The sequence below is a fragment of the Anolis sagrei genome, chromosome 1 (genome assembly GCF_037176765.1).
Source record: "Anolis sagrei isolate rAnoSag1 chromosome 1, rAnoSag1.mat, whole genome shotgun sequence".
Taxonomy (NCBI): domain Eukaryota; kingdom Metazoa; phylum Chordata; class Lepidosauria; order Squamata; family Dactyloidae; genus Anolis; species Anolis sagrei.
Window position 1 is genome coordinate 86,596,085 of NC_090021.1, and position 25,665 is coordinate 86,621,749.

At 37.8% G+C, this 25,665-nt stretch overlaps 1 protein-coding gene across 3 annotated transcripts in view; it reads left to right on the forward strand.

Moving 5' to 3' along the window:
- Nucleotides 1-916: 916 nt before the first annotated feature.
- Nucleotides 917-25,665, forward strand: part of TRDN (triadin) — a 124,721-nt gene continuing 99,972 nt past the window's right edge. For 2 of the 3 annotated variants that reach the window (XM_060775211.2, XM_067466868.1), the window contains exon 1: nucleotides 918-1,195. In XM_060775211.2, the coding sequence (XP_060631194.2) occupies nucleotides 1,174-1,195 (22 nt within the window). In that variant the 5' untranslated portion in view covers nucleotides 918-1,173. Of the gene's footprint in view, nucleotides 1,196-25,665 lie in introns of all 3 variants that reach the window. The other variant, XM_067466862.1, reaches the window with a different exon arrangement.

A 25,665-nucleotide genomic window follows, 5' to 3' on the forward strand; every position in this document is an offset into this window, starting at 1 on the left:
TAAAGTCTTGTACAAAAGCCATGTTTTCAATTGTGACTGGAAAGCTTGGAGGTTGGGAGCTAATCTGATCACAAGGAATGAGCATGGAATCAGCTGATTGTCAAGCATGTAATAATTGCTGTTTGCCATTGTGATTCAAACTGTTTGCATTTTTATTGTGCTTTCAGCTTTACTTATTTTATATTACTGTTCAGTTGATCCTGTACTCCACAATGTCTGCAAGACTGTAAAGCATCCTTCAGGACTCTAGCTATACCACTGTCATTTTGCTGTTTTTAATTAAAAGCACAATGAAACAAGAATTCAAGTGCACTTGAAACCCAAAGAAGTGAATGGTATCTTTCTGCGGCTCCCATGCAATTACTCTTAAAATACACACTTATATCTTGTACTACCAAGCTTGCCAACATTCTTAATATGCAAGCTCACAGAATTAAGGAATAAGAGGGGTGAATAAAATGCAACCTCTGTTTGATCCAGCAGGGACAGCCACTGAAAGAGAAGCAGAGGGTGAGATGATTTTTAATAGGGTGCAATTTACCTAAGTTCATTTTCTTCTTTAGTCTTTATAGCTGACTTCACAGGATCCTCCCCAACCCAAATAAGGCCCGGAAAGAATGTGGTAAGAGTGTGCTAAGAATACATTGGAGCTTGGTTGGATAAGATTACCAGCAAGTTAAAATTCCATATTTTTATCTAGACCTCAGGGGAAAAAAAAACCTCTGTCATATTAAAGATACTACATGAGCTTTAACAGTTTTCCCCCCAGTTTCTTTTGTGTTGTTATTCTTTTTACCTGCTTTACTGTGACTGTTAGATCTTGACGCTTAAAAAACAAGTCCCTGAGTGTGCTGCTTGGGATGCCAAAAAAGCCATGCTGAGAGCTCTGGCTATTTTTGTTTGAAGCTGATACTTCAGTTGGAGCTGTGAGCATTGCCTTGGGAAAGGGGTTAGTTCCTTGGGAGGTGGGAAGGGCAGGCAGGACAGGGCTTCGCAGAGAAGATAGCTCAAAAGAAGGGGAGAAAGGAGGAAAAGACCACCACCGAAAGTCACAACTATAGAGGACTTCCCACCGTTTAATTTGCTGCCTCCTGCCCGGGCCAGCGCTGACCCTGTCATTGCCTGCCAATAGATCTTGGTCCTTTCACCCGTGTGTGCTGTACCATCACCATTATGACTGAGATTACAGCAGAAGGTACTGTAACAATCTTGATCGTATAATTGTCCGGAAAAAGATTCTTCCTTGGCATTTCTAGCAGCCTCTGAGTGTGATCTGCAGATTGTAGAGGAAATTGCCATTTTGCTCTAGGGAAAGTTTTCAGGAGAGAAGCTGCCCTTCTGCTGCGGCTGGAATTTGTACTAGTTAGTAAAGCTTGATCATCAGACATCTCTAAAAATAGCTTTGGTCATTTAACCTCAGCAATGCTAGTTTAAAGAGAAAGGAGGATGGGGGAGAGTTTGAAGAGAGAAATGTAAGGACAAATTATATAAAGTATATCTCAAGTCTGTTGACAGAAGATTTTGTTAGCTTATTCAACATGTATGCAGAAAAAAGTGTTTTGTAGGAGTGAAACTCAGGCATGAATAGGATTTCCAATGGTTTTCTCCATAAAAATATCTGAAGTTTTTGTTATTGGTGGTGGTAGAGATCTTAAAATATCTGTGTCTTAAGATAAAATGGAGGGAAAAAAGCTGTGCAGACTTTCAATCTACCTTGTAACAGCACATATGGTTTTGGATTGTATCTAGGACTGTTTCTAGGATTGAGGGAAACAAGAAATTTACTCTCCTGGCAGGAGGTGTAGATAATGCTGAGCCAGGGTTATTCACAAGTGCAATATTTTAAAGATCTATTTTAAGATGTATTTGAATCACAGATGACAAGCATGAAATCAAGCTTATAGGATGAAGTCAGATGAAGAAAGTGGAGGAAAATAATGAATTAAAGGGACAATCCTATGATATTATGAAGGTGCGATCTCGAACTTGAATTAAAACCAACTGACTGCTCAATAAGGGACAAAAGCTTGCACAATTAGCTATAGTCAACGCTCTAAAAATGGCATTGGCCTCCTAACCATTCACCAGCTGTCTAATTAATGCTGGCCATATATATCAGTTGCATCATAAAATGACAAAAACAAAAAAGCAAGAAGTAACCAATAAAAAACAAAGGAAGGAAAACTTACTTTTCCTTCTTGATTAAGACATGTTGTTTATGAACTAAACTAAATACTCTATTCCATTGCTTCAATTTCTTTTTCCCAGTATTAAGGCAGAATTCCCATATTTCTTCTTATTCCTGCCTCCATTGCCATTACCCCTTTAAACTCTAGAGACAAATACTAGGTGTCAAGAAAAATAAGATGGCTTAAATGACTATATTTAAGGATTTTACTGGTTGCACTTATAGGATTGATATTGACTGTTTATTTTACATCTGCAGTCATTGTTGCATTTTACAAGCTCAGGCCATGAAACAATGCTAACATTGAAATAGGGGATCATTTCAAGGCTTCTTGTTAAGCATATAATATTGACAGCCTGACTTTTTTCCTATCCCTTTTGGTTAAAATTGTATCCTTTACTAAACTTTCCCTCAACTCATAAATACTCTCCAGTTACCTTTCTCTTTCAAACTGACCAGACCCTAGCTAACTAATACAATTCACCTCTGCTACAGATGGGCTCCTTAAGAAAAGAAAAAAAAAAGAACAATAGTACATGAATTGAGTGCTATTCTCTTGCTCTGCCTCTATATAATACATTTAGCTCCTGGGGGCCCTTCCACACAGCCATATAACCCAGAACATCAAGGCAGAAAATCCCACATTATCCCAGTGTGGACTCAGATAACCCAGTTCAAAGCAGATATTGTGGGATTTTCTGCCTTGATATTCTGGAATATAGGGCTGTGTGGAAGGGTCCTATATAATACATTTTGCATTTATAAGATTCGTCTAAAGGGATCTTAAAGGGATCTCCTAAATGGATCTATTTCTCTCATCACTTCTTGTTCTGTTTACTTCGGCCCCTTCCACATAGCTGAATAAAATCCCACATTATCTGCTTTGAATTGGAATATATAGTAGTGTAGACTCAGATAACCCTGTTCAAAGCAAATATTGTGGGATTTTCTGCCTTGATATTCTGGGTTATATGGCTGTGTGGAAGGGTCCAAATGCATAGCAGTGGAGCAAATGCATAGCAGGTGGAGCAAAATGCAGCTATCGAAACCATAAAATGTCTCTGACTTGGTGTCATAACTAATATTTTTAGCACTCTCACAGGGACAATTTTTCTCTCTGTATCTCTCTAGCAGATGGTACCTGCACCAACTCTGTCTAGTTCCATTTTTTAGGGCAATTTTCAACCATTTTCTCTTTTTGTTGTGCATGTTTGAGGGGTTATAAACTTGGCTTTCTGTCACTCCTTGAGATCTCCATGAATGTGGTGGGTATTTATCACCCTAATTTAAGGTGGAGAAACAAGCTAGAGATTTCAGGACTATAAAAATAATCCCAAGAAATGCATGTGACCATGTCCTCACCTCCGATTTAAAGATTGAATTCTATGCCTCAGACAAATTTAAATTGGGAGGAAAGATAGTGCTTGATAAGGTTTTATTATATTAATCTGGGAAACCTGAAACAACTAATGCATTCTTGGAAGCCCATGAGAGCTTTGCCTAAAGAAGAGCTTCAAAGAATAAGATCTGATTCTATAACTGTAGAATAAAAAATATGAATCATTCATGAACAATTTTAATATGTCCAGATCATTAATATATACAAATAATGTTTTACCTAACACAATGAAAAGGGAAGTTTTTCTTTAATCCAGACTTTTTAAAAAAATCAAATGTTCAGTTTAACAATGGCATCACACCAGACTTTGCCATTGTGGATTGTTCCATTTTCTTTCCCCAAGCTTATTACTGTCCTTTCTAAAAAAGAAATGCTCTCAGATAATATTCTCTACAGTTTTTATTCACACAACCAAAACTCTGTGCCCCAAGTCACTACAGTTATTAATTAGATGTGAAAAATATGAAAGCAAAATATGTTTCATATAAGAGGATTTGCATTAAGTATTACTGGAGACTGAAATCATTTGCTTTCTAAAGACTAAAATTAATGGAGCCCTGGAACACTTTGTATTCATATTCAATAATACATTCACTAACAGCATATATAAAGCTGATGCAGTCATATGTTTTGAACAGAGTTCTATATAATGTTTATGGAAAAATGCAAATGAAGTGGGGCAGACAAAGCAAGGCAAGAGGAGACATACAGTTTCTTACAACTAGCTTATACAACTTCAGTATAGTTATTTATTTTTGATTTGCTCACTTGCAGGTCTAAAGACACAGTTTGACAAAATTCTAATATTCACAAACTGTAGCCTCCTATGCAACCTAAAACTGAATGATGGGGTGAAGGGGTGTATTTGCTTTGCTTTCATTTGCAAGGAAATCCTTTTTTTTTACACCAAGAAATTTTTGAAAATTGAAGGTTTTGAAATGAGGGGATGTTGATTAAATTGTGTTGTTGTTTTTTTAACCTTTTAACTGTGTTTTGAATTGTTTTGTAATGTTTCACTAGTCTGATGTTGATGTCTAATATGTTATTATATGATTTATGGTTTCTTTATTTGCTCTTTTTTGTCACACTTCATGGCATTGAACATTTGCTGCTGTATGTTGTGAACTGCCCTGAGTCCTCACTGGGGAGATAGGGTGGGATAGAAATAAACATTATTATTATTATTATTATTATTATTATTATTATTATTATTATTGACACCAAAACTCAGTATGACACAGCAAATGAGATATATATTCTGGATTTCGTATCACAAAATCACAAGTCAAACACTGGAACTAAGAGCACCTAACCCATTAGCACTATGGAGAAACAAACCCAAACAAAGTGTATACTGGCTCGGTTGTCACACAGGATAAAAAGGACTGCGGTGGATGCTGCTGATTCTGGACATCCATCAACAAGTGGGCTACAGAATCAAAATCAATGAACAGAATCAATGAACAGTCACAGAATCTGCAGAAATATACAATGTCAGAAAACCGCACTATTATTATTATTATTATTATTATTATTATTATTATTATTATTATTTATGTTGATCTTTTGATACACTATGTATACATCCAGAGTGACAAACAATCTGTTATTTCCAGATTTATTTTAGATATCCATCCATGTTTTGTTTCTCCCAGAATATGTTTTGTCTGGTCCCAGTAAAATCACAGACATTTAAAAATAGCAGCAGGTCGCCAGGTTGGATTAATTTAAATCAATACAAAATTGTAAAACAGGAACAAAATCAGGGTGAACCTATGTTGCAATTGTTTTCATGAAGGGCAGTGTATAAATATATTTAACAACAAGTACAAGAACAGCAATAACTACGCTCTGGAAGTTTGAGTAACTATTAGGACAGATTTTTGGTTGGCACCTAGGCCTCTTCCACACAGCCGAATAAAATCCCACATTATCTGCTTTGACCTAGAATATATGGCAATAAGGACTCAAATAACCCAGTTCAAAGCAGATATTGTGGAATTTTCTGCCTTGATATTCTGGGTTATATGGCTGTGTAGAAGAGCTCTTAGACTTCTATTGGGGAGGGAGGAAAGAGAAATCAAATTCATTTGTATTGAGATTGCTGTGCCTGTGCAGTGTTGGTTTTGTGCCATTGTGCATGAGTGAGTGTGCGTGTGCTGGGAACCTATCTTTTGCCAACCACTTCCTTACTTGATTGACATAAAGACAGTTTGACTTGTTAATTATTATCCAACTACTGTAGGCTGTAGCAAAAAGGAAGGAAAAGTCAATTGTTGCACAAATCAGTCTGATTTATGCAAGATAACCCTGACACGGAGACACACGTAGATTCAGTAACTAACATCCAAGTAACAGAAATCTGGAAACTGGAAGTAGTTTTCCTGCTCAAGTGACCATTAATTAAAGTAAAACTAAATATAATTCAGTATCCTTGTTGTGTTTTTAAAATTGAAGTGAGCATTACTGCAAGATGAATAGTTTTAGCTGCTTTAAGCACCTGCATTGTTAATCTGTCGTTGCACTCATTAATTTAAAGTCTAAAGCACTGTTCAGTGTTTAGTAAAGGGGAAGAATAAAACAGATGGGATGGGGGAAGGAATTTTTTTTTGGGGGGGGGGGAATTAAGTCACCCTTTCTTTGTATCCTGGAATTTAATCTTGGGAAATATCTCAAGCTGGAATATCCAGTATATGGAGAAAATCTATACTGATCTTTCATTTTCCCCTTCCATCTAATTAGATGTATATATAAAAGTTTAATCCATGGCTCTGTATAGCCTTATCTACACTGGTCAGTTATTGTGGTGCCAATATGAAGCAAAAATCCCACAGATTGGCCCTTGAGGCAGCCACACACTTTTTGCTTGTCTCACAATGGTAGCTGGGTAGAGTTACATGGTCCAGCTGGTCTAGAACTGATTTACTTCCTTGTTACCATGACCAAAGAGATCTGGGATGCTCCTGACTGGTGTGTTCATCCTTGCTGATGTCCACATGGGGTGCCAAGGGCAATCTTCCTCTATTGGAACTCTGCAGCCATCTGTAGTGGTGATAACAATATGGACCCATTCCATCCCATTTTTTCTGCATTGACAAGTGCAGAGAAAAAGGGATGGTGGTGACAATCTGTGTGGACAATGGGCTGATCTGTGTGTTAGACTTAGCAGCCTTGTCCACACTGTGCCCAAACTGCAGAGCTGCTCTAGAGTTCCTGCCTAAATGTCAGATTATTCATTGACTTTCTTTAGTACAGGGCTAAACCGATTTACCCTGTGATAGGAACTGGAAGTCATGTAGATATCCAGGAGCGATTTTTCACCAAGTGTGGGCTATACAGTCAGTGTAGACTAGTTCTGGTTCTATAAGAATTTAGTTCAAAATGGCTGCAAGAATCATGATGGGCTAGATCTGAATGAAGGCAAATACATTTTGAGCTGGAGTTCATTACTTTGGGTTGCAATCCGATACCCTCTTACCTGAGAGTAAATCAAACTACTGGCAAGAATCCCATGATAGGTTCACTTTAGAGTTGCTTAAGTTGGAAACAGTTTGTAGAAATACAATAATAACAACCAAATCAGACTAAACACAATCAAATTTATTGCTACCTTGAGGTGTTTAGGATTGCATTGCCATTCTTTCTATTATTAGACTCTAGTTTCTCAGACATTTTGAGAGAAACCGCAGCCAGAAATAAATGGATTTGGTGGCTGGGAAAAATTGTCCCCAGGGTCTCAACCTGTTTCCCAATCTTGCTTTATTCTTCACACAAATCAATCACTTTATTTTAAAAGTAGAAGGTGACCTAATCTCGGGAACTACTCTTATAGTGCTGCAGCTGGCCTACATGAAGAAACAGTGGCAGTAAGACCTGTAAAATACTACAGAAAGGAAATAACAGCCAGGGTTAAGTACTGGGCGACTGTTGAAGGTCAAGGACTGGGCAACTGTTTCTGTTTGGATGACCTTTCCCCAGTTCTTGGAAAGTATTTTTTTTTTCTGAATTTAGTTTTGTTTAGATATATTGCAGATTTAATTTTAAGGGTTCATTTGTTTGGTTTGTGTCTGTGTTAAAAGATTATGTTTAGCCTTTCTGCTAATTGTAATCAGTTTCAAGATATCACATAGCCCAGAAGTGGATAAGCTCAGGCAGGTGGGCTATTTTTGTCTCATGCAACTCTGGCATGAGACACATTTCTGCCATTTGGTGCAATGGAAAGAGATGTCCAAACTACATCTGGTCAGGCAACATGGCTATAGAACAAAACAGCATATCCTAGCTAACCTAAGCTCATGTGTGGAATTATTATTATTATTATTATTATTATTATTATTATTATTATTACCCAGGAGTTTCATGGGAAGTCAAAACAGTCACATGTGGAACACAGATTGTTAAGTTATTACACTTAATGTGAACCTTCCCTAAGAGATAAATTTAATATCAAAGGAATTGAAATGAATAAGAAATAACAGTAGCCCAGCACCTCACTAAATTAGAGATACAAATCTCAACCCAAGCACCCATGTTATAATATTGCAAAAGATAACAAGTTTTAGCTGCCAAAAAATCTGTGCTGTAGGTATCTGGTGAATTCATAGTAACAGCCAGCCAGGAAGGAAGTACAGGGAGAAACTGGCTTTGTGTGGGGGAATCGATGTCAGCAGCCAGCCCTCTGAACAACCAACTGTGGGCTCATGTCTCTTCCAGTTAATGATGACCCTCCAGACATTTAAAGATTATCCCCTTCAACTTCTGTTGCTTCTTCATCACCATAACCCAAAAATAGCCACACCTGTTTTTAGCTCATCGGTTTCTGTTTTGCACTGAGATGTTCCTTTGTCCCTTTCCCCATAACCACATTGTCTGGAAACTGACCAGAATCCCAAAATGCAATGAAAACTCAGGGCCCTTCTAAACAGCCCTATATCCCAGAATATCAAGGCAGTAAATCAAGGCAGTGTAGACTCAGATAACCCAGTTCAAAACAGATATTGTGGGATTTCCTGCCTTGATATTCTGGGATATAGAGTTGTGTGGAATGGCCCAAAGTAGCTACCCTTGAGAATTGTCTTTGAAACCCTTCCCTAAAAAGCTTGGAGGAAAGAGAAATATAATGCTTGGCTGAAAGCTTGAGCTATCAGTCACAACACTTTACCTGTTTCTCTCACAAGCTTCCCAGTTTGAATGCAAAGCCACAGATTTTTATTACAATTTGGCCAAAAAGGATGCAAGTACAAGCATTTTGCTTGAAAAGGTATACGCTAAACTTGCAGAGAAATGCACGACATTTTATACAGTTCTGACAGCTATTCAGATGTCCTGCTCCTTCCCCTATTGGCTGAAAAAGAGGTAGGCTATGATCTGTGCCCAGATTGACCGAGGGTTCTCTTGATGTCATAGTCTGTAGGAGGAGATTCCCGTGGCAGGAAGAATTACAGCTGGTGGTTGGTCAATTCAAGGAGCCATTCCATTACAGGGACACCCCCTGGGAGGGCCCAGTCCAAGAGGAAATGGTTGTGTGGATATGCTGATGAGTCCTTAATAAACTCAAATGTCCAGTTCTATGTGAGACAAAAGGTACAAGACCCAAAAGGCTAAAGTGATGATTCCGGACAATCAAGGGCTTAGCTGCTTATATAGAGAGATAATGTATTCACATTTGCTGAGTCCCCTCTGTCAGAATGTATAAATTACTCAGCATTTATTTAAGGAACTTATCACACTAGAGCATGGATCCACTTTAAATCCAGTTGCTATCTCCTTCAGAATGGGCATGTAGTTTAGGGGAGGAGCCTTTAAACTGCTCAGCCAGAGAGGTCCTGGGCCTCACTAAACTACAATCCCCAGAATTCTGCAGGAGGCAGCAACTGGATTTAAAGTGTAGCAATGCTCAATGTGATGAGGCAGTAGGTGCTAACAGAATCAATGTTTCAGGATTAACCACAAGTGCACTGTAATTGGTATGTGGTAGCAGAGTGCTGTGATTGTTCCATATAAGTCTGTAGTAACCTGATGAGGGTTTGATGAGGATTGGAGGTTGGAGTATCAAGATAGGAGTGTGTGTATACTGTAAATAGTTCAATGTGTTAGTATTTGTACTATTACTGCAACTTTAGAACAGAAAGTCTTCTGGGTGGAATGATCAGCTTTGCGTCAGTGTGTTGTTTTTGTTCCTGAGGAGACCACTTCACTGCATTAAGGCATTTGGCTTCCTAACAGGAGTGAAGAGTCCCACTATACAACAGGAAATTTCAAGCTGATTTGAACCCCTGACATCCTCTTCCAGAGAAGCAGCCTCCTAGTCTCAAATTGAATGAACAAACATCCTCAGCTTACCCTGGTGGCAAAGAGGATCTGCATACGCACTCTCACACACACACACACACAATGTTTTTCTGGCTTGGGAAAAGGAACCCTGGCTGTTATTTCCTTTCCCAAGAGATTATGCACATTGAAGGCTATTTATTTATTTATTTACATTTATTTACTGTATTTGTATACTGCCCTTCTCAGCCCTCAGGCTGATACATTCTGATACATTTCATTTGATATAGTTTACATTTTTAGGAATTGGCAGAGTACATAAAAGATACAAGTTACATAAAAATCAGCAAATTGATAATTTTTTAAAAGAGTTTGATTTGATAGAGTTTGTTGGGTCCAGCTGCTGGGTCCATTTCAGAGCCTACATCTCCTTAGCATTTCACAATGTTAGAGTTATGGAAAATGTTTTCATAATAAAGAAACAGTCATATATCTTGCTTGGAGTCTCTTGATGATCTGTAAACCTAGGGTGGGGACGTGCTGTGGCTTGATAACATCTCTTTATTTTCTTTACATAGGTAGTTTGGGAAGAAATGTTTTAGAGTCCAAAAATGCAGTTTGCTTGTGTGTCTCCCTTTGAGAGATTCCAGGTTGGATTTTAGAAGACACAAATGCTTTCAGACTGATTAAAATGACCAAAAAATTCCATATGTGTTTTCCAATTTTATTTTGGAGATCCATACATGTCTTGTTCATCCTAGAATATTTTCTGTCAGCTCCCCATAAGAACAGAGATTTTTATACCAGTTGTTTATATTAACCCAGTATAAAATCAGAAGGAACATAAGCACAATCTGGTATTTTTTTCAGTCCATATGGATGTAAATCTCTTTAAAATGGTGCATACTACATCAGATTTGGAATTTGTCTGGATTCACTGCATAATCCTAGTAGATAATATTGTGTTTGGATGCAATTCTGAAAGGCTTTGTTTGATAGCATGATTTATATTTTGTTGAGGTGATTTTATACTATGAGTGAAAATGTATGGTATATACATGTTAACTTAATAAATATCTCAGTTTATAATGGAATAAATGAGTGAATGGATTTATTGCATTTGAAGGAAAAGAATTTTAATAAACTGATGGGAATTATCTTTCATATATTTCTCAGTGTTTACAAGTTTTTCAGTCTCTAAAAGGAAGATCATTGCCTCTCTTTTCCTCTAGCATAATTTTGTTATCAGAGAGTTTCTGCTCGTGTTGATTATTGTTTCCTTTTTTGTACGGATTACGGAGCAATAAAGTATTATTTCATTTATTTATTTTTAAAGGCTCTGCTGACAACTGCCACAACAATTTTATCAACCAGAAATTCTTTTGAAGTTGAAAACTGCCTATGGGGAAAATACAACAATAAATGTATAAACACATACAATTTCCCAAGGTTCAAAAATTGTATTTAGTTAGCACACATTTATTTACAATAAGTTTGTTCTGCGATTACTCAAAGCAGTCACGCTGTGTGCTTTTTTTCTTCATTAAAGCCTATTAAAAATGTTCCTCACCAGATTATATTTGCCACACTTTTGTTTGTCAATAAGCAACCCTAATGCATATCACAGTGAGAGTTGCTGAAGGCATGTATAATATCTAAAATTATATACAAAATTAAATAATGGGGTCAAGTATTTGCTCTTCAAACCTATTCAGCAATGCTTTAAACATTTTTAATTATTATTTAAAAGTTGTCCATGACACTCTCATGGTGGTTTCTGCAAAAAAACTTCCAATTATATGGAACAATCACAGTGTAATAAATGGGTAGTAAGATGTAATAATCAAACACACTAATGTAAAGTTTCCACATCAAATATCCTAAGACCAAGAGAAAAAAAATACACAACTAACCATTTCATAGCTATTTATTTTAAAATGCCACAGAACAAATGCATTGTAAGTGCAACTGGCAGGTATGAGGAGACAGATAGATGTCCATTCTACAATTTTTCATAAATATACTTACAAAGAGAAGCAAGAGGCTTGGATTCAATGGGAAGACTCAGTAAGAGCCCATCAGTAATTTGCTGAATGGTTAATGAACAGTTTCCGCTTTTCTGGAAACAGTGGGCTTATCTACACTGCTGGCTTAATCCAGGGCCAGTGTGTATGGTGGCCACATGTGCTGAGCTGAATCCATGCAATACCATGTTAATGTCCATGTAGCCTAGCTCCACATCAACCCTACTGCCCATCTCCTGTTTATGGCACCACTGCCTTTAATTCCTTGTAATGGAAAGTCTGCCTGGCATGTCATCAGTTCTGCTGAGGTCAGAAATGGGTGCCCTGGCATGTGATCAAGAGGGAAGGGTTGCTCTCCCCCCCCTCCCCCAGTGTTGATTATATAAGGAAGGGGGTGGCATAATTTCTGCTATTTGGATGATTGATTGGGTTGAATGGGACCAAATCCAACTGTGCAAACGGCAAATGATTTTGAGGCCACTCTGGATTTTCTGGGAAACACTGGACTTTCCCCATCTCAGAGCACGGTCAGGATATAAGGTGCGGGGGGGGGGGGGGGGAGTGATCCTCCTTGAAATTAGCTATACATCCTTTGGACTGCCAGCATTAACTTCCAGGTAGGTCCATCTTTTTTTTTCTTTTTGCTGTAACCACAGCTAGTGTTATCAGGTAACTTCTCTCTCAGGCCCCTTCCACACAGCTGAATAAAATCCCAAATTTTCTCTTTTGAACTGGGATATATGGCAGTGTAGACTCAGATCACCCAGTTGAAACAGATATTGCGGGATTCTCTGCCTTGATATTCTAGGTTATGTGGCTGTGGGGAAGGGCCCCTAGTGACGCAGTGAATCCATTCTGAATTTTGGTCTGATGGTAAAAGAACTGAATCCTATCCTTCCCAAATTAACTTCAGACTCAACTAGGAGCAGATTTGCCACCCTACTGAAATGGAGGCCACCACTTCCACTAGGTAGACAGGATCTATTCATGGAAGATGATGGAAAGAAGATACCTTACTGGATTTAGAGACCCATTTTAAGCCTCTCTTCATGGGTTCAGGGGAGGAGGAGAAACTGAATATTAGATCAAGCTTGAAGATATTTTTGGAAATTTTACCTCATGAATCAGTGGTCCTGGAGACTGATATATATATATATATATATATATATATATATATATATATAATTTGCTGGAAACAAACAGAAACAGTATTAAGAGTAGAACAAACAATATTGACAGTGGTGAATTGGGGTTTTGCTTTTGAGAAAGAGATGTATGCTTATATGTAATGTTCTCTCACACAAATGACAATCTTGAGAAAATTGCACATACGTTTGGAAGAAAAATGTGGTATTCCATTCTAGGGGCCCTTCCACACAGCCATAAAACTCAGAATATCAAGGCAGAAAATCCCACAATATCTGTTTTGATCTAGGTTTTCTGAGGGTCCTTCCACACAGCCCTATATCCCAGAATATCAAGGCAGAAAATCCCACAATATCTCAGTATGGACTCAGATAGTAAAGGTAAAGGTTTTCCCCTGACATTAAGTCCCCTGACACCAGGCATGTAGCCGGGGGGGGGGGGGGGGGGGCTTGAGGGGCTTCAGCCCCCCCCCGCCTGAAATTCTCATGCTGGTTCACGAAAAGGCCTTACTGGTGCATTATTTAAACTGTTATGTTTATTCATATCATGATCTGATCACCATACTCAATATATCCCATATGCATGGGGGTATTGGGGTAATGATACAAAAGGTTTGCTAGGGTAGACCCTCTTTCACTCAGACTCAGCCCCCCCTGAAACTCAGCCCCCCTGAAACCCCCCCTGAAAAAACTCAGCTCTCCCCCCCCCCCCCCCGAATCGAAATCCTGGCTACGGGCCTGCCTGACACGTGTCCAACTCTGGGAGGGTTGGTGCTCAGCTCCATTTCTAAGCCGAAGAACCAGCGTTGTCTGTAGACACCAAGGTCATGTGGCCAGCATGACTGCATGGAGTGCCGTTACCTTCCCATTGGTGCGGTACTTATTGATCTCACATTTGCATGTTTTCGAACTGCTACATTGGCAGAAACAGGGGCTAACAGAGGAAGCTCATGCTGCTCCCTGGATTCGAACCTGTGACTTTTCGGTCAACAAGTTTAGCAGCTCAGCAGTTTAATCTACCGCCACCGGGGGCTCTGTGGACAAAGATAACCCGGTTCAAATAAGATATTGTGGGATTTTCTGCCTTGATATTCTGGGTTATATGGCTGTGTGGAAGGATCCTATATTAACAAAGAGCCAATGAAGTGTAGATCCTTAAGGGAAGGAGAGCTGCTTGGAGGGACCAAGTAGAATGGAGCATAAAATCAGACAAAAGACGTAGTAACACATAATAAATCATCACTCTCTAAACACTATGAGAAAGTGACTGTCACACATTTTACACAATAACATACTTAGTTGTCTAGTAATGTCAAAATAAATCTGAAGATACAAGAAAACACACCCATATTTTGAAATCAGCAATTCCGTCTACTCTCCAAACAACCAATAAGCACTGTCAGGACTTTGCTCCAATGTACAAAAATTGAAACAAACTAAACAGTTCTTATCAGATACTTTTAAAGAAATGTACATTCTAAGTAAAACAATTATTTACAGACCACTAATTTGAATCACCTGAATTTACCTGAACTCAACTCTAACTCAATTTTTCCCAATCATTATTTTGTTAATTTGTTTTTCAGTAAGTTTTTTTTAAAAGAAAAGCTTTCAAAAATATTTACTGTAGCTGATATTTATCTATAAATCTTCTTCTTTAGACTGTAAACAGACTAAACAAAAAACTAAAAGACATTAAAGGATTTCTATTAGTCCTCAAATATTTCAAAGCAAACAAGGTCTCTCTGCAGTCTGTCTTGGGAAATAGGCAAACTAGGAAAATAGAGGGACAAAAGGAACTTGGAAACTACTTTAATGGCTTTGTTTGCAGCTGGCTGTTCATTTTTATGTTTAAAAACATATCAACAAGAAAATACTTTTATAAGGAGAAACTGAAAAATAGTCAGCAAACTTTGCAGAACCCTCCTTTTCAGAGTGAATTCTATTAATGAAAAATAGCAAGGAGCAGTGTATAGTAAAAAAGTCCTAGCATGAGCTATGATTAAATTTCTTAATAGAGAAAATGTCACTAAAGAATGAGAAAATATTTTATGACTTATGAGTTTTTATGCATGCAATAGTTAAACATGTATGGAATGAGGCTTGATTTACCATTTTATACTCTATCATCATCACCAGTTCTTGCTCTTTAATACTTAGCCAGTGCTTTATATTGTCAGTAGTGGTGACATCAGCTTAGATTTAGTACAAACATAACAGAAGCTATCCAAGGTAACAATCCTGTCTTTAAAACGTTTAGGACTCAAACGCTGAGTGGGTTTGCCACTGACTTTAAGCTCAGGAGTCATCAATGTGGCATCCCAGATGTTCTTGGACTGCAACCTCTATCAGAATTAACTAGCATGGCAAACATCCTAGAATCATTTGGAGAGCCAGACATGCTTGCCCCAACCCAACTTTTCTCCTACCCACACAGAATGGTCTAAATTTGAGCCTTTCAGGCTAATTCATATTATATTCATAATATTTTTACCAGTGCACTAGAGAATGGTGCCATATTTGATCCCACTGGCTACAACTGTTTCCATCCTTCTCAGAAACTCCCCAGACATCACTTATGGGTTAAACATGTCCATGGACCACACATTTGTGTCCAGATTTCTGAGAGCTGTGAGGCAACAGCAATAGGCTGAGAACATCTGGTAAATTATCTAAACAAAATTCTCTTTTAAGTTGTTAAGTTGTTATTTTCAGTTGTTAAGATATTTTTTTTTCATTATTTGAAAAAAAAAATGCCGGATAGTAAAGATTAAGGATCCCTTAAATCTGGTTTTGGGCATATGTTTCTTAGACTGTAAAGCCTTTGTCTTCTTCCAGACCTATGTGCCATTTCCTTGAACTTCGTTATCAGTGCATTGAAAAGGTAATGAAATGTTCATTATTATTTTGGTCTGCTGATTACACAGTTTTACTCAAATTATCCAATCAAGGTATCATTCAATCAAGAAATAACTAAACAATACGCTGTGAAATCCAGTTCATCATGAACTGTTTTAAATTCTCATACATTTTTAAACCATAGCATATAGCTTCTATAGGAATAGTCAAATAGTTTTGTAATTCCAGTTTCCCTAGTCGGTGATAATAAAGAAGCAAGCCTCCTTGCATTCATTGGTCTTCCCCACCAATTCTTTCATGCTGGAGTTTTCTACTGGTTTAATGGCAGCTGTACATCATCTTAACAAAGCTTCTGACTGTAAAGGTCCTTTTCATCAAATCTTTTTTATATCTGTCCAGCCTCCATTTTTTTCTTGTTCTATTTGAAGCTGGAACACTTTTTTAGCAACATTGGTATTGGAGGATGGCAAAGGAGGGCAGGAGAAACACAGGCTTTCAGAATTGGACTGCAGGGTTGTGTCTTACAGTGAACAATACATCTAAAGCTTGAGCTGCAAAAGAATTGGATTGTATTCTAGTTAATCTTGCTGTAACCATGAATGCCTATGTACAACAGTCAAAGAAAATGGCAGTTGCCTCCAGGATCATTTACTGAGCATGTATGAACAGCAAACCCAAGAAGTCCATTCCAGTGGGCAGTAGCTTTTCATTGAATTTTCATTTTCAAGTGTAACAGAGACACTAGCTGGAACACCTCAGCAAGCGAGAGTCCAAAAGTGGCAGGCTCAAACCCAGAACCTCAACCAATGGCTGATACCAAATGAGAGACTCTCCCATGGGCACACAGAGGACTGGGCGACTTGGAAGGCGCTGAACAGACTGCGCTCTGGCACCACAAGATGCAGAGCCAACCTCAAGAAATGGGGCTACAAAGTGGAATCCTCGACATGCGAGTGTGGAGAGGAGCAAACCACTGACCACCTGCTGCAATGCAACCTGAGCCCTGTCACATGCACAATGGAGGACCTTCTTGCAGCAACACCAGAAGCACTCCAAGTGGCAAGATATTGGTCAAAGGACATTTAATCAAACTCACAAATTTTGTATTTTGTCTGTTTGTTTGCTTTGTTCTGTTAGAAATGTAATATAATTTGACTGGTTGTCCCAACACGACAAATAAATAAAATACTGAGTTGCTGAATTTGATGATTGAAAGGTCACCAGTTCAAATCCGGGGAGTGGGTTGAGCACCCGTTGTTAGCCCCAGCTTCTGCCAACCTAGCAGTTCAAAAACATGCACATCTGAGTAGATCAATAGGTACCGCTTCTATGGGAAGGTAATGGTGCTCCATACAGTCATGATGACCTTGGAAGTGTCTATGGACAACGCTGACTCTTTGGGTGAGAAATGGAGATGAGCACCAATCCCCAGTGTCGGACACAACTGGACTTGATGTCAGGAGAAATTCTTTACCGTTACCTATCCTTTTAAGTGTAAGAGCTAGGGATGAAACCAGAGAGATCTGCACCTCTCCCTTGGATTGGAAAAGCCATAGAAAAATGTATTCCTTTTTATTTTCATGCAACATGACATCAAAATGTCAATGAACAAAAAAAGGAAGAACAGATAAGCCTGTCTCACCATCCAACTACGACATGTAAAAAACACATCAGTCTATAAGTCTGGTTATGAAAACCTAAGAAAAATGGAGACTGGTGAAAGAAAAAGTCATTCCTGGATCCCTCTAGGTTCACATTTTTTCAGTTTTAGTAAGGTTCCTACATTTCACATTTACATATTGTTATTTTTGAATAAACATTATCTGAAACATTTTGAATTGTCTTTCTTTTTGTAGTGTAGGAATACATCCACATTATTTCAATATTATTTCTGCCTCTGATGTCAAATTTTGTGATAAAGAGGTAAAGCCCAATAATACATCTATTGTACACTACCATATAATCCAAATGATTAAAGCAGATAATCCACATTATCTGCTTTGAACTGGATTAAACTAGTCTACACTACCCTATTTTTATCTAAGAATTTAACAAAAAATAATATAAACAATCCCTGTTTGCTGAAAGACTTTTACGTTCTACATATTCTTAATTATGAGAATTATTTGAGCCTTTGCTAAAAGCAAGAATTGAACTGTGTCCCCATGTATATTCTACTGCTCATCCTTCCATTTTCTTTACTATTGAAATGCTAGATGAGCCTGCCTCCAATCTCTTTGGCTCAGAAGCCATGTGGATCCATGTATAAATTCATTGGTACTGCATTTCACAACTGGGTGCAGGTTGCTTATGTGGAGAATTTGAAGGCGCTAGATGGTTTTGTATGCCTTCCACAGTAATTTCAGAATAATGGCTCATTAATTTTATGGCAAAACAGGAGTGCTTTTGTGAATTGAATTTCTGATTACCTTACTTTGTAGTTATGATAGACCATTTGCTACTAATTTAATTGATATAGTACATATAAAGCTCTTTATTTTGGAAATAACTAATCTGGGTTGGACTCTAAATATGGGCATTTTTTCATCCCATAATTATTTTAGCTTTTACTCTTCTGAGGAAATAATAAAAAGCACAAAGAGGAAACTCAGAAAGCCTGTAATATAACAATAAGCACCAAGAGGCTGCAATGCTAACTCTATTGTAAATACTCAGTTTCAATAAAAGTGGAAGCACAACTTTTTATGATTATTGCTACTATAATTAATGTCGAAGAGCAACACTATTTATATAGGAGGAAAGGAAATTAATACGGAAAGGTGACATAATGAATGACTAAAATCCAGTAGGCTGTGAGAAACAGAGATGTACTATGAATAAATAAGTAGCCGCTTTATTTTTATTACATATATCAAACAAGCTGATTAGATCTGACTAACATTATCACATTGACAAAGTTATTATCATGAAAGCAATGCATTAATATCAAGAAAAACCACTAGAAAATTAGCTTGGACTGTAGTGGATATCTTCAGTTCAAAACTGTAAAGACCTAAATCCAGGATATCTGTTGATGTAAATCAACAGAAATTGGAGGGGACAATCTTCCTTACCTACTGAAGCACTCTGGATCCCAGATATGTGTGCAAGAGGATATGAAACCCACCAGAACTGTTTCTTCAAGTAGTACTGGGTGCCCTAGGGAAAAGAGGAAAAAGGTTCCATGTTGTTGGTGTTGTTATGCCAATGTGACCCTGTCCAACATTTCTTGTTTATATCTGTCATGAAGATATCATTGCAGATTTGATAAATGTGGATGTAATATGATGTGTGGGAATGAAGGGAGGAATGGAAGATGAATGGATGGATGGAGCTAATAGTTTTAGAGACACCAGTATAATATTAAGGCCTGCAATGACTAACTACGTGCTTGCTTGACTGTAATTAAAAGTAAGTTGTGATAAGAACTGGGACAGTGATAACAGAAATGTTTGCAACATTCCTTATGTTAAGAAGGAAGTCAGCACAAGCCTTGTGTGTCAACACCAATCAAGAAAAATCAACATCTGGCCAGGAAACTGAGATGGAGCCAGAATGGAAGACATCTATCATTAATTTACAACTTTGGGACTACATCAGCAGAATATTCCTATAAAAGACTCAGCCTAATAATGCTCAAAGTGTGGCAGTCCTGAGGAGCCTGTTCCAGCCGCTATGTTCTGCTCCATGGGAAGGAGAGAGATAGTGTACCTATGGAGAGTGGCAAATTTGCATGGGAGCAGTCTGTTCACTTTGGCCTTCTTTCTCAAAGGGAAGAGGAAGAAGTGTGCTTTTGGAGTCTTAGATTTTGTGCAGGGAGTCAGGTTCTGCTGTATGGAAAACAGAGATCTGGTCCTTGGCATTGTTCTTAGGGAAGAAGTTTTGGCCTTATGGAACTATGCATTGACAGGCTGCAGGAAAGCAGAGTGTGGCCTAACAGGTGCTTCTCCAAGGAGGGAGAATATTTGGGTGCATGAGGATGAATGCATGTACATGTGTGTGAATGCTGAGTGAAAATGTAATTTCCCTTTGTTTGTTTGTTAACCAATATAATTGTGAATCCAATGTAGTTGCATAGAATCTGTATGTCTAATGTCATGCTTTGTCTAAATGTTTTTCTGTAATCTGATATACCCTCTCACACTGGAAATTTCAATAAGAAGAACCTATGCTTTAAAGTTATTGAAAAGTCATATTATGGCATATCACCATATAACATGATGTGCCTTCAGGAAACTTCAGCTTCTGGTTACTCTGTCCTTGTTGGAAATAGCAACCTTCTCAAACCTCCACTAGTTGCTTACTGCATTGTATGTGTGTATTTGTTTGCAATTTTACCTAAACTCTTTGTTGTGGGAATAGCTGCAGACCATACAATCAGGTCTGGACATGTTCAGGATCTGAGACTCCGTTTTAGATCAGTGTTTGCTTTGAGAAGTCATGTAGAGAAGTGTGTGTTTGTATCAGAAGCAGTGAGTACAGTTTTGCTTTTGACTTTTAGAGAGAGTAGAGGCCATCTATATGCTTTTAAAAGTCAGTGTGTGTTTGCTTTAGAAGACTGCAAGAACAGTACAGTTTAGACTTCAGTAAGATGTATGTTTAAAGACTCCATTGGATTATGAACTATTGTTTCTAAGGAAGATGCCCTGTGTTATCTACACAGAGAAACTACTTAAAATCCTATTGTAACTAGATTCATAAGCAAGTACCTGTATGCATATACATGAAGTTTGGTGAGTAAACCAACTCTGTTACTTTTAAAGAAGACTATTTATTTTGTCTCTTGAGAGCATGATTGAAGGCAAATATGTTTTAAGGGAGATTTGATGTTTTTGGGCAACTAAAAGAACACTTCTGACACTCTGCTAAATATATATGTTTTTTATGCATTGTCCCTGACAGTTCAAAGACATACCTAGGTACATTGGTTTAACAGCTGAGAAACCTAGTTGCCTTGCATAAATGCTGGTGAACATCACTTTTCAAAAGGTTGTGACTTCTAACAAGGTCATACCTTTCCTTGATCAGAGGTTTTCCAAAAAAGGTTATGAGTTCCATTTCCCAAATGGTTATGGAGGTTCACATTTTCCAAAAGGTTATGGCATCATTTTGCCAAAAGTCCTAGGACATTTCTTGGTCAGATTTGTTCAGAGATAGTTTGTAATTGCCTTCCTCTTATGCTGTAATTGCCTTCCTCTTATGCTGAAAGACTTGCCATGGTTTCCTTGGCTCAGAGAATTTTTGAACCCTGGTCTTGTGAAGTCCTGGTTCAACAGTCAAATTATTGCACGGCATTGGATCAATTAAATAACAATATTAGTTAGATTTTGGAACAAACTGGATTCATTTCTTTCTCAAATGTATATCATATGTAGCTTGCAAACCCCTTGGCTAACTAAAAAAAACAGAGTCCTTATGACATGTGTGTTTCTGTTGGATGGAGAGAATAAAGGCTGATGATAGGTGTCAGATGGCAATACAATAGCAGAATAGCAAAACCAAGTAGCACTTGTCATTTAACATCACTATGTTTGAATTCATGAGCCTCCGTTCATTTTTCTTCAGTCTTCTGGATTTTGTTTCCAGCATGAATTTAGCTCTAATCTAAAGTTTGAAGAACTCTTTGGTCCCCGAGGCCTATCTAGTAGTAATTCATCCTCCTAGAAAAGCACCGTTAAGGATACTTAGGACAACTACTGTTAATCCTGCCAATCTCATCGTCTCTTGCGGAGATTACTGCACAAAGGTGATGTTGCTGCAGATGAGATCTACTGCACACAATGCCAATATCCTAGCCAAGTCTGCTATTTTGTTGTCTTAAGTATCTGAAACCTGAGCTTTAGAACTTTCATCTTCTCACAGTCATTTAAAGAAGAAATGATTGTGCAGGACCATACAATACACTCAGAATTGTGTGAGAGTGTTTTGACAAGCTCAACAATACCGGCTGAAGACTTTTTGATGCTAATCTCCCTTTCCCTTGTAATGCTTGAATAAAGCTGAGGCTCATAAAAGCACTTTCACAAGCAGAATAAAAACAGTTGTACAAAAAGGAGGGGCACTAAATGTCTTATAAGAACAATATGATTTTTCACGTGCTTTGACAATAAACTTAGGGTGCTTTTTTAAAAAAAATCATGCAAATGGGCCATGAAATTACTTTCCAGTAATTTTTATTGGCAAGGAGAATCTTCCAGATCACTTAGTTTCTATTTCCAAATTAACCATGAAGTTTAAAGGTGTGTGGCTATGATCAGAATATATTAGAGTTACTTTAAATATATGTGGGGGTCAGTTTCCTTTTGAGGCATCACAGGGATGTCATTTGGATCTTCTCTGCATATCAAATGGGGAAATATTCTAAAATGACAAATTACTCATAATTTTTATGAGAATGCAGATGTCTGTGAACCAGAGCTAGGTGTAAAATAGTGGCAGAAGTGTTGCGATTATAAAATGTTTGTGAGTCGGAAATCCTGGCAGAGATCTAGAAATAGGTCCTAATCAACTTTCTGCCTAGGGATGAATGAGAAATTCTTCTATCATTATCTTTTAAACAAAATCGAAATCATACTTCTTCAAATGGTACATGAAAATGGATGAAAATTGCAATGAGTATATATATATATATATATATATATATATATATATATATACCTATCTATCTATACTTACACACACACATACACACACATACAAATGATTCCTCATCTGTGGGACCAATAAGCATATCCCGGATACTCTTCCTTTGTTGCTCCTCATCAGACTCCTGCTTCCGAGTAACCCGTTTCCCCCTCCAAACTACTGTTAGCATCGTTACTCGCAGGCTCTACTACAACAGGTCTGGAGTGAGTTTGGTAATCTAAAAATGAGGATCTCAATCAAATTTCAATCTAAATTCCTCTTTGCCTGCCTCTGCTATAACTTGGAGGATAATGGCTTGGAAAATAAATACATTTAAGTATTGCCTGGTTTTGTTTTTATTTTTAAAGTTAGCAGGGACTTCCACCATTCAAAAACATTCTATTTAGAGGATTTTCTTCAGAATTTCCTGCTGTTTCACTCTCAGTCAAGGTAATAATAATCTTGCAGCAGACTGATGTGAAAATTATTATGATATCACAAAGGCAGGATTATGACTCCAGGTAGATGTAAGCAGTGGGAGATGATGAACCCTTTAAAGAGAGACTTTGCATCCATGCTAAATGGCCCTTTAAAATAAAGAAGACAGAAACACTAGCAGGTCGCAAACTGTTCTTAAATATTGTTTTCTGATATTTTTTTCTTCTTAAAGATTGAAATCCTGCAATTTCTTTTGTGCAGATTTTTTCCATGCACAGCTCAGCTATTTGGTTTTTATATACAGTAGTTATTTTGTATATAATTTTGCATGGTATCTATTACAGCCATATTAAACAGAAGTTTAATATTTTTTCCATTTTATTCCAACTCATAACCATTCCTCACTGCCATACAAAATCCATATTATCTTGTCTGAACTGATTATGTGGCAGTGTGGACTCAGTTCAAAGCAGATACTGTGTATTATCTGCCTTGATAGTCTAGGTTATGTGGCTATGTGGAAGGTCCCCAAGTCACCCAGTTATCCACAGCTTTGCTCAGGCCCCTTCTACACTGCTATATCTTCCAGATTATCAAAGAAGATAATCCACATTATCTGCTTTGAACAGGATTATATTAGCCCTTTCTACACTGCTATATAAAATCCAGATCATCTGCTTTGAACTGGATTATATGGCAGTGCAGACTCATATAATCCAGTTAAAAGCAAATAGTGTGGATTTTCTGCTTTCATAATCTGAATTACATTGCAGTGTAGAAGGGGCCTACACTGCCCTATATCCCAGGATCTGATCCCAGATTATCTTATCTCAGATTATCTGGCAGTGTAGATTTATATAACCCAGTTCAAAGCAGATAACCTGGGATCATATTCTGGGATATATGACAGTGTAGATCAGGGGTCCTCAAAATTTTTAAACAGAGGGCCAGGTCACAGTCCCTCAAACTGTTGGTGGACCGGATTATAATTTGAAAAAAAAAACATGAATAATTTCTATGCACATTGTACATATCTTATTTGTAGTGCAAAAACACTTTAAAACAATACAATAATTAAAATGAAGAACTATTTTAACAAATATAAAGTTATTACTATTTCAATGGGAAGTGTGGGCCTGCGTTTGGCCAATGAGATAGGATAGTTGTTGTTGTTGTTGTGTGCTTTCAAGTCATTTCAAACTCAGGTTGACCCTGAGCGAGGGCCGGTAAAATGACCTTGGAGGACTGTATCCGGCCCCCGGGCCTTAGTTTGGGGACCCTTGGTGTAGATCCAGCCTGAGTCTACACTACCAGATTTCACCTTAGGAAAATGATGGGAAGGATAGAACAAAAGAAATATAAAGGGACTACAACACAATCCCAAAGTGCGTAAGCACGCAAAACTTACTTAAAGACATCATTAAAAAGTTTAAAAGGATTTGGGGGGGGGGGTATTTAAAAAAGGTAGGTAAAGGTTTTACTCTGACATTAAGTCCAGTCGTGTCCAACTCTGGGGGTTGGTGCTCATCTCCATTTTTAAGCTGATGAGCCAGTGTTGTTTGTAGATACCTCCAAGGTCATGTGGCCAGCTTGACTGCATGGAGTGCTGTTATCTTCTGCTGGAGTGGTACCTATTGATCTACTTGGATTTGCATGTTTTCGAACTGCTAGGTTGGCAGAAACTGGGCCTAACAGCGGGAGCTCACACCACTCCCCGGATTTGAACATGTGACTTTTTGGTCAGCAAGTTCAGCAGCTCTGCCCTTTAACCCACTGGGCCACCGGGTTTCAACATTTGGTTTTTAATTGACATCAATGCTGCCAATTCGGATGAGAGTTGGGTCTCTTTGTTTTTGCTTCAATTAATGAAAAATGTTCGGAAATACATCGCAGATGTGAAACACTGTCTTATTTCAGGCTGAATCAGTTGGACTAGATTCTGTGTGAATTTAGATAGAAATAACCAGAGAAAATTCTGATCAGAATCTTCCTAGACCATATTTCTGAAGCCCACCAAATACTTTAAAAAAAAACAAAACATTAAGGGATTGCTCATGCAAAAAGTCACTTCCAGATGCAAGACATTTGAATCCAAAATTTGAATCCAAACTTGGGGGCGGGGGGGGGGGATTAACTTCAGATCAGGAGAATTTCAGAAACATGCCCAAATTTCCATTTTAGGGAAACTGACATGGGAATTCAGATATATATAAACTGAATAATAGGATATTATGCATATCAGTGGAAAGGATGTACACTTGTTGTTGTTATTTGCCACAAATCAGCTATGAAAGTGAGAGCTCCAAGAGCTTCAGACATTAATTGAACAGATCTTGAAATCTTAGGATCATGGCTTTCTTGATTTAATCAATCCAAATGCAGTTAGGTCTTCCTCTTTTGTTACTATCTTCAACTTTCTAATATTTTTTTTTCAGTGAATCATGTTGTCCTCTTATATGTCTAAATTACAATTTCATTAATTTTCACTTCTTGTGAGAGTTTGGGCCTAATTTACTTTAGGGTCTATTTATTTGTCTTTTTAGCAGTCAATAGTAGCTGCAGAAGTACATGGTATTCTAACATTTCTGGCACTGTATGATTGTTATAGAGTAGTTGCAGTTATAGCAGCTACTTCACAAGCCGAGTAAAAGGGCGTACATCACCTGCTATAATCAGAAATTATTCCCTTTTGAATACTTAATGCTGCTGATTTGGAAT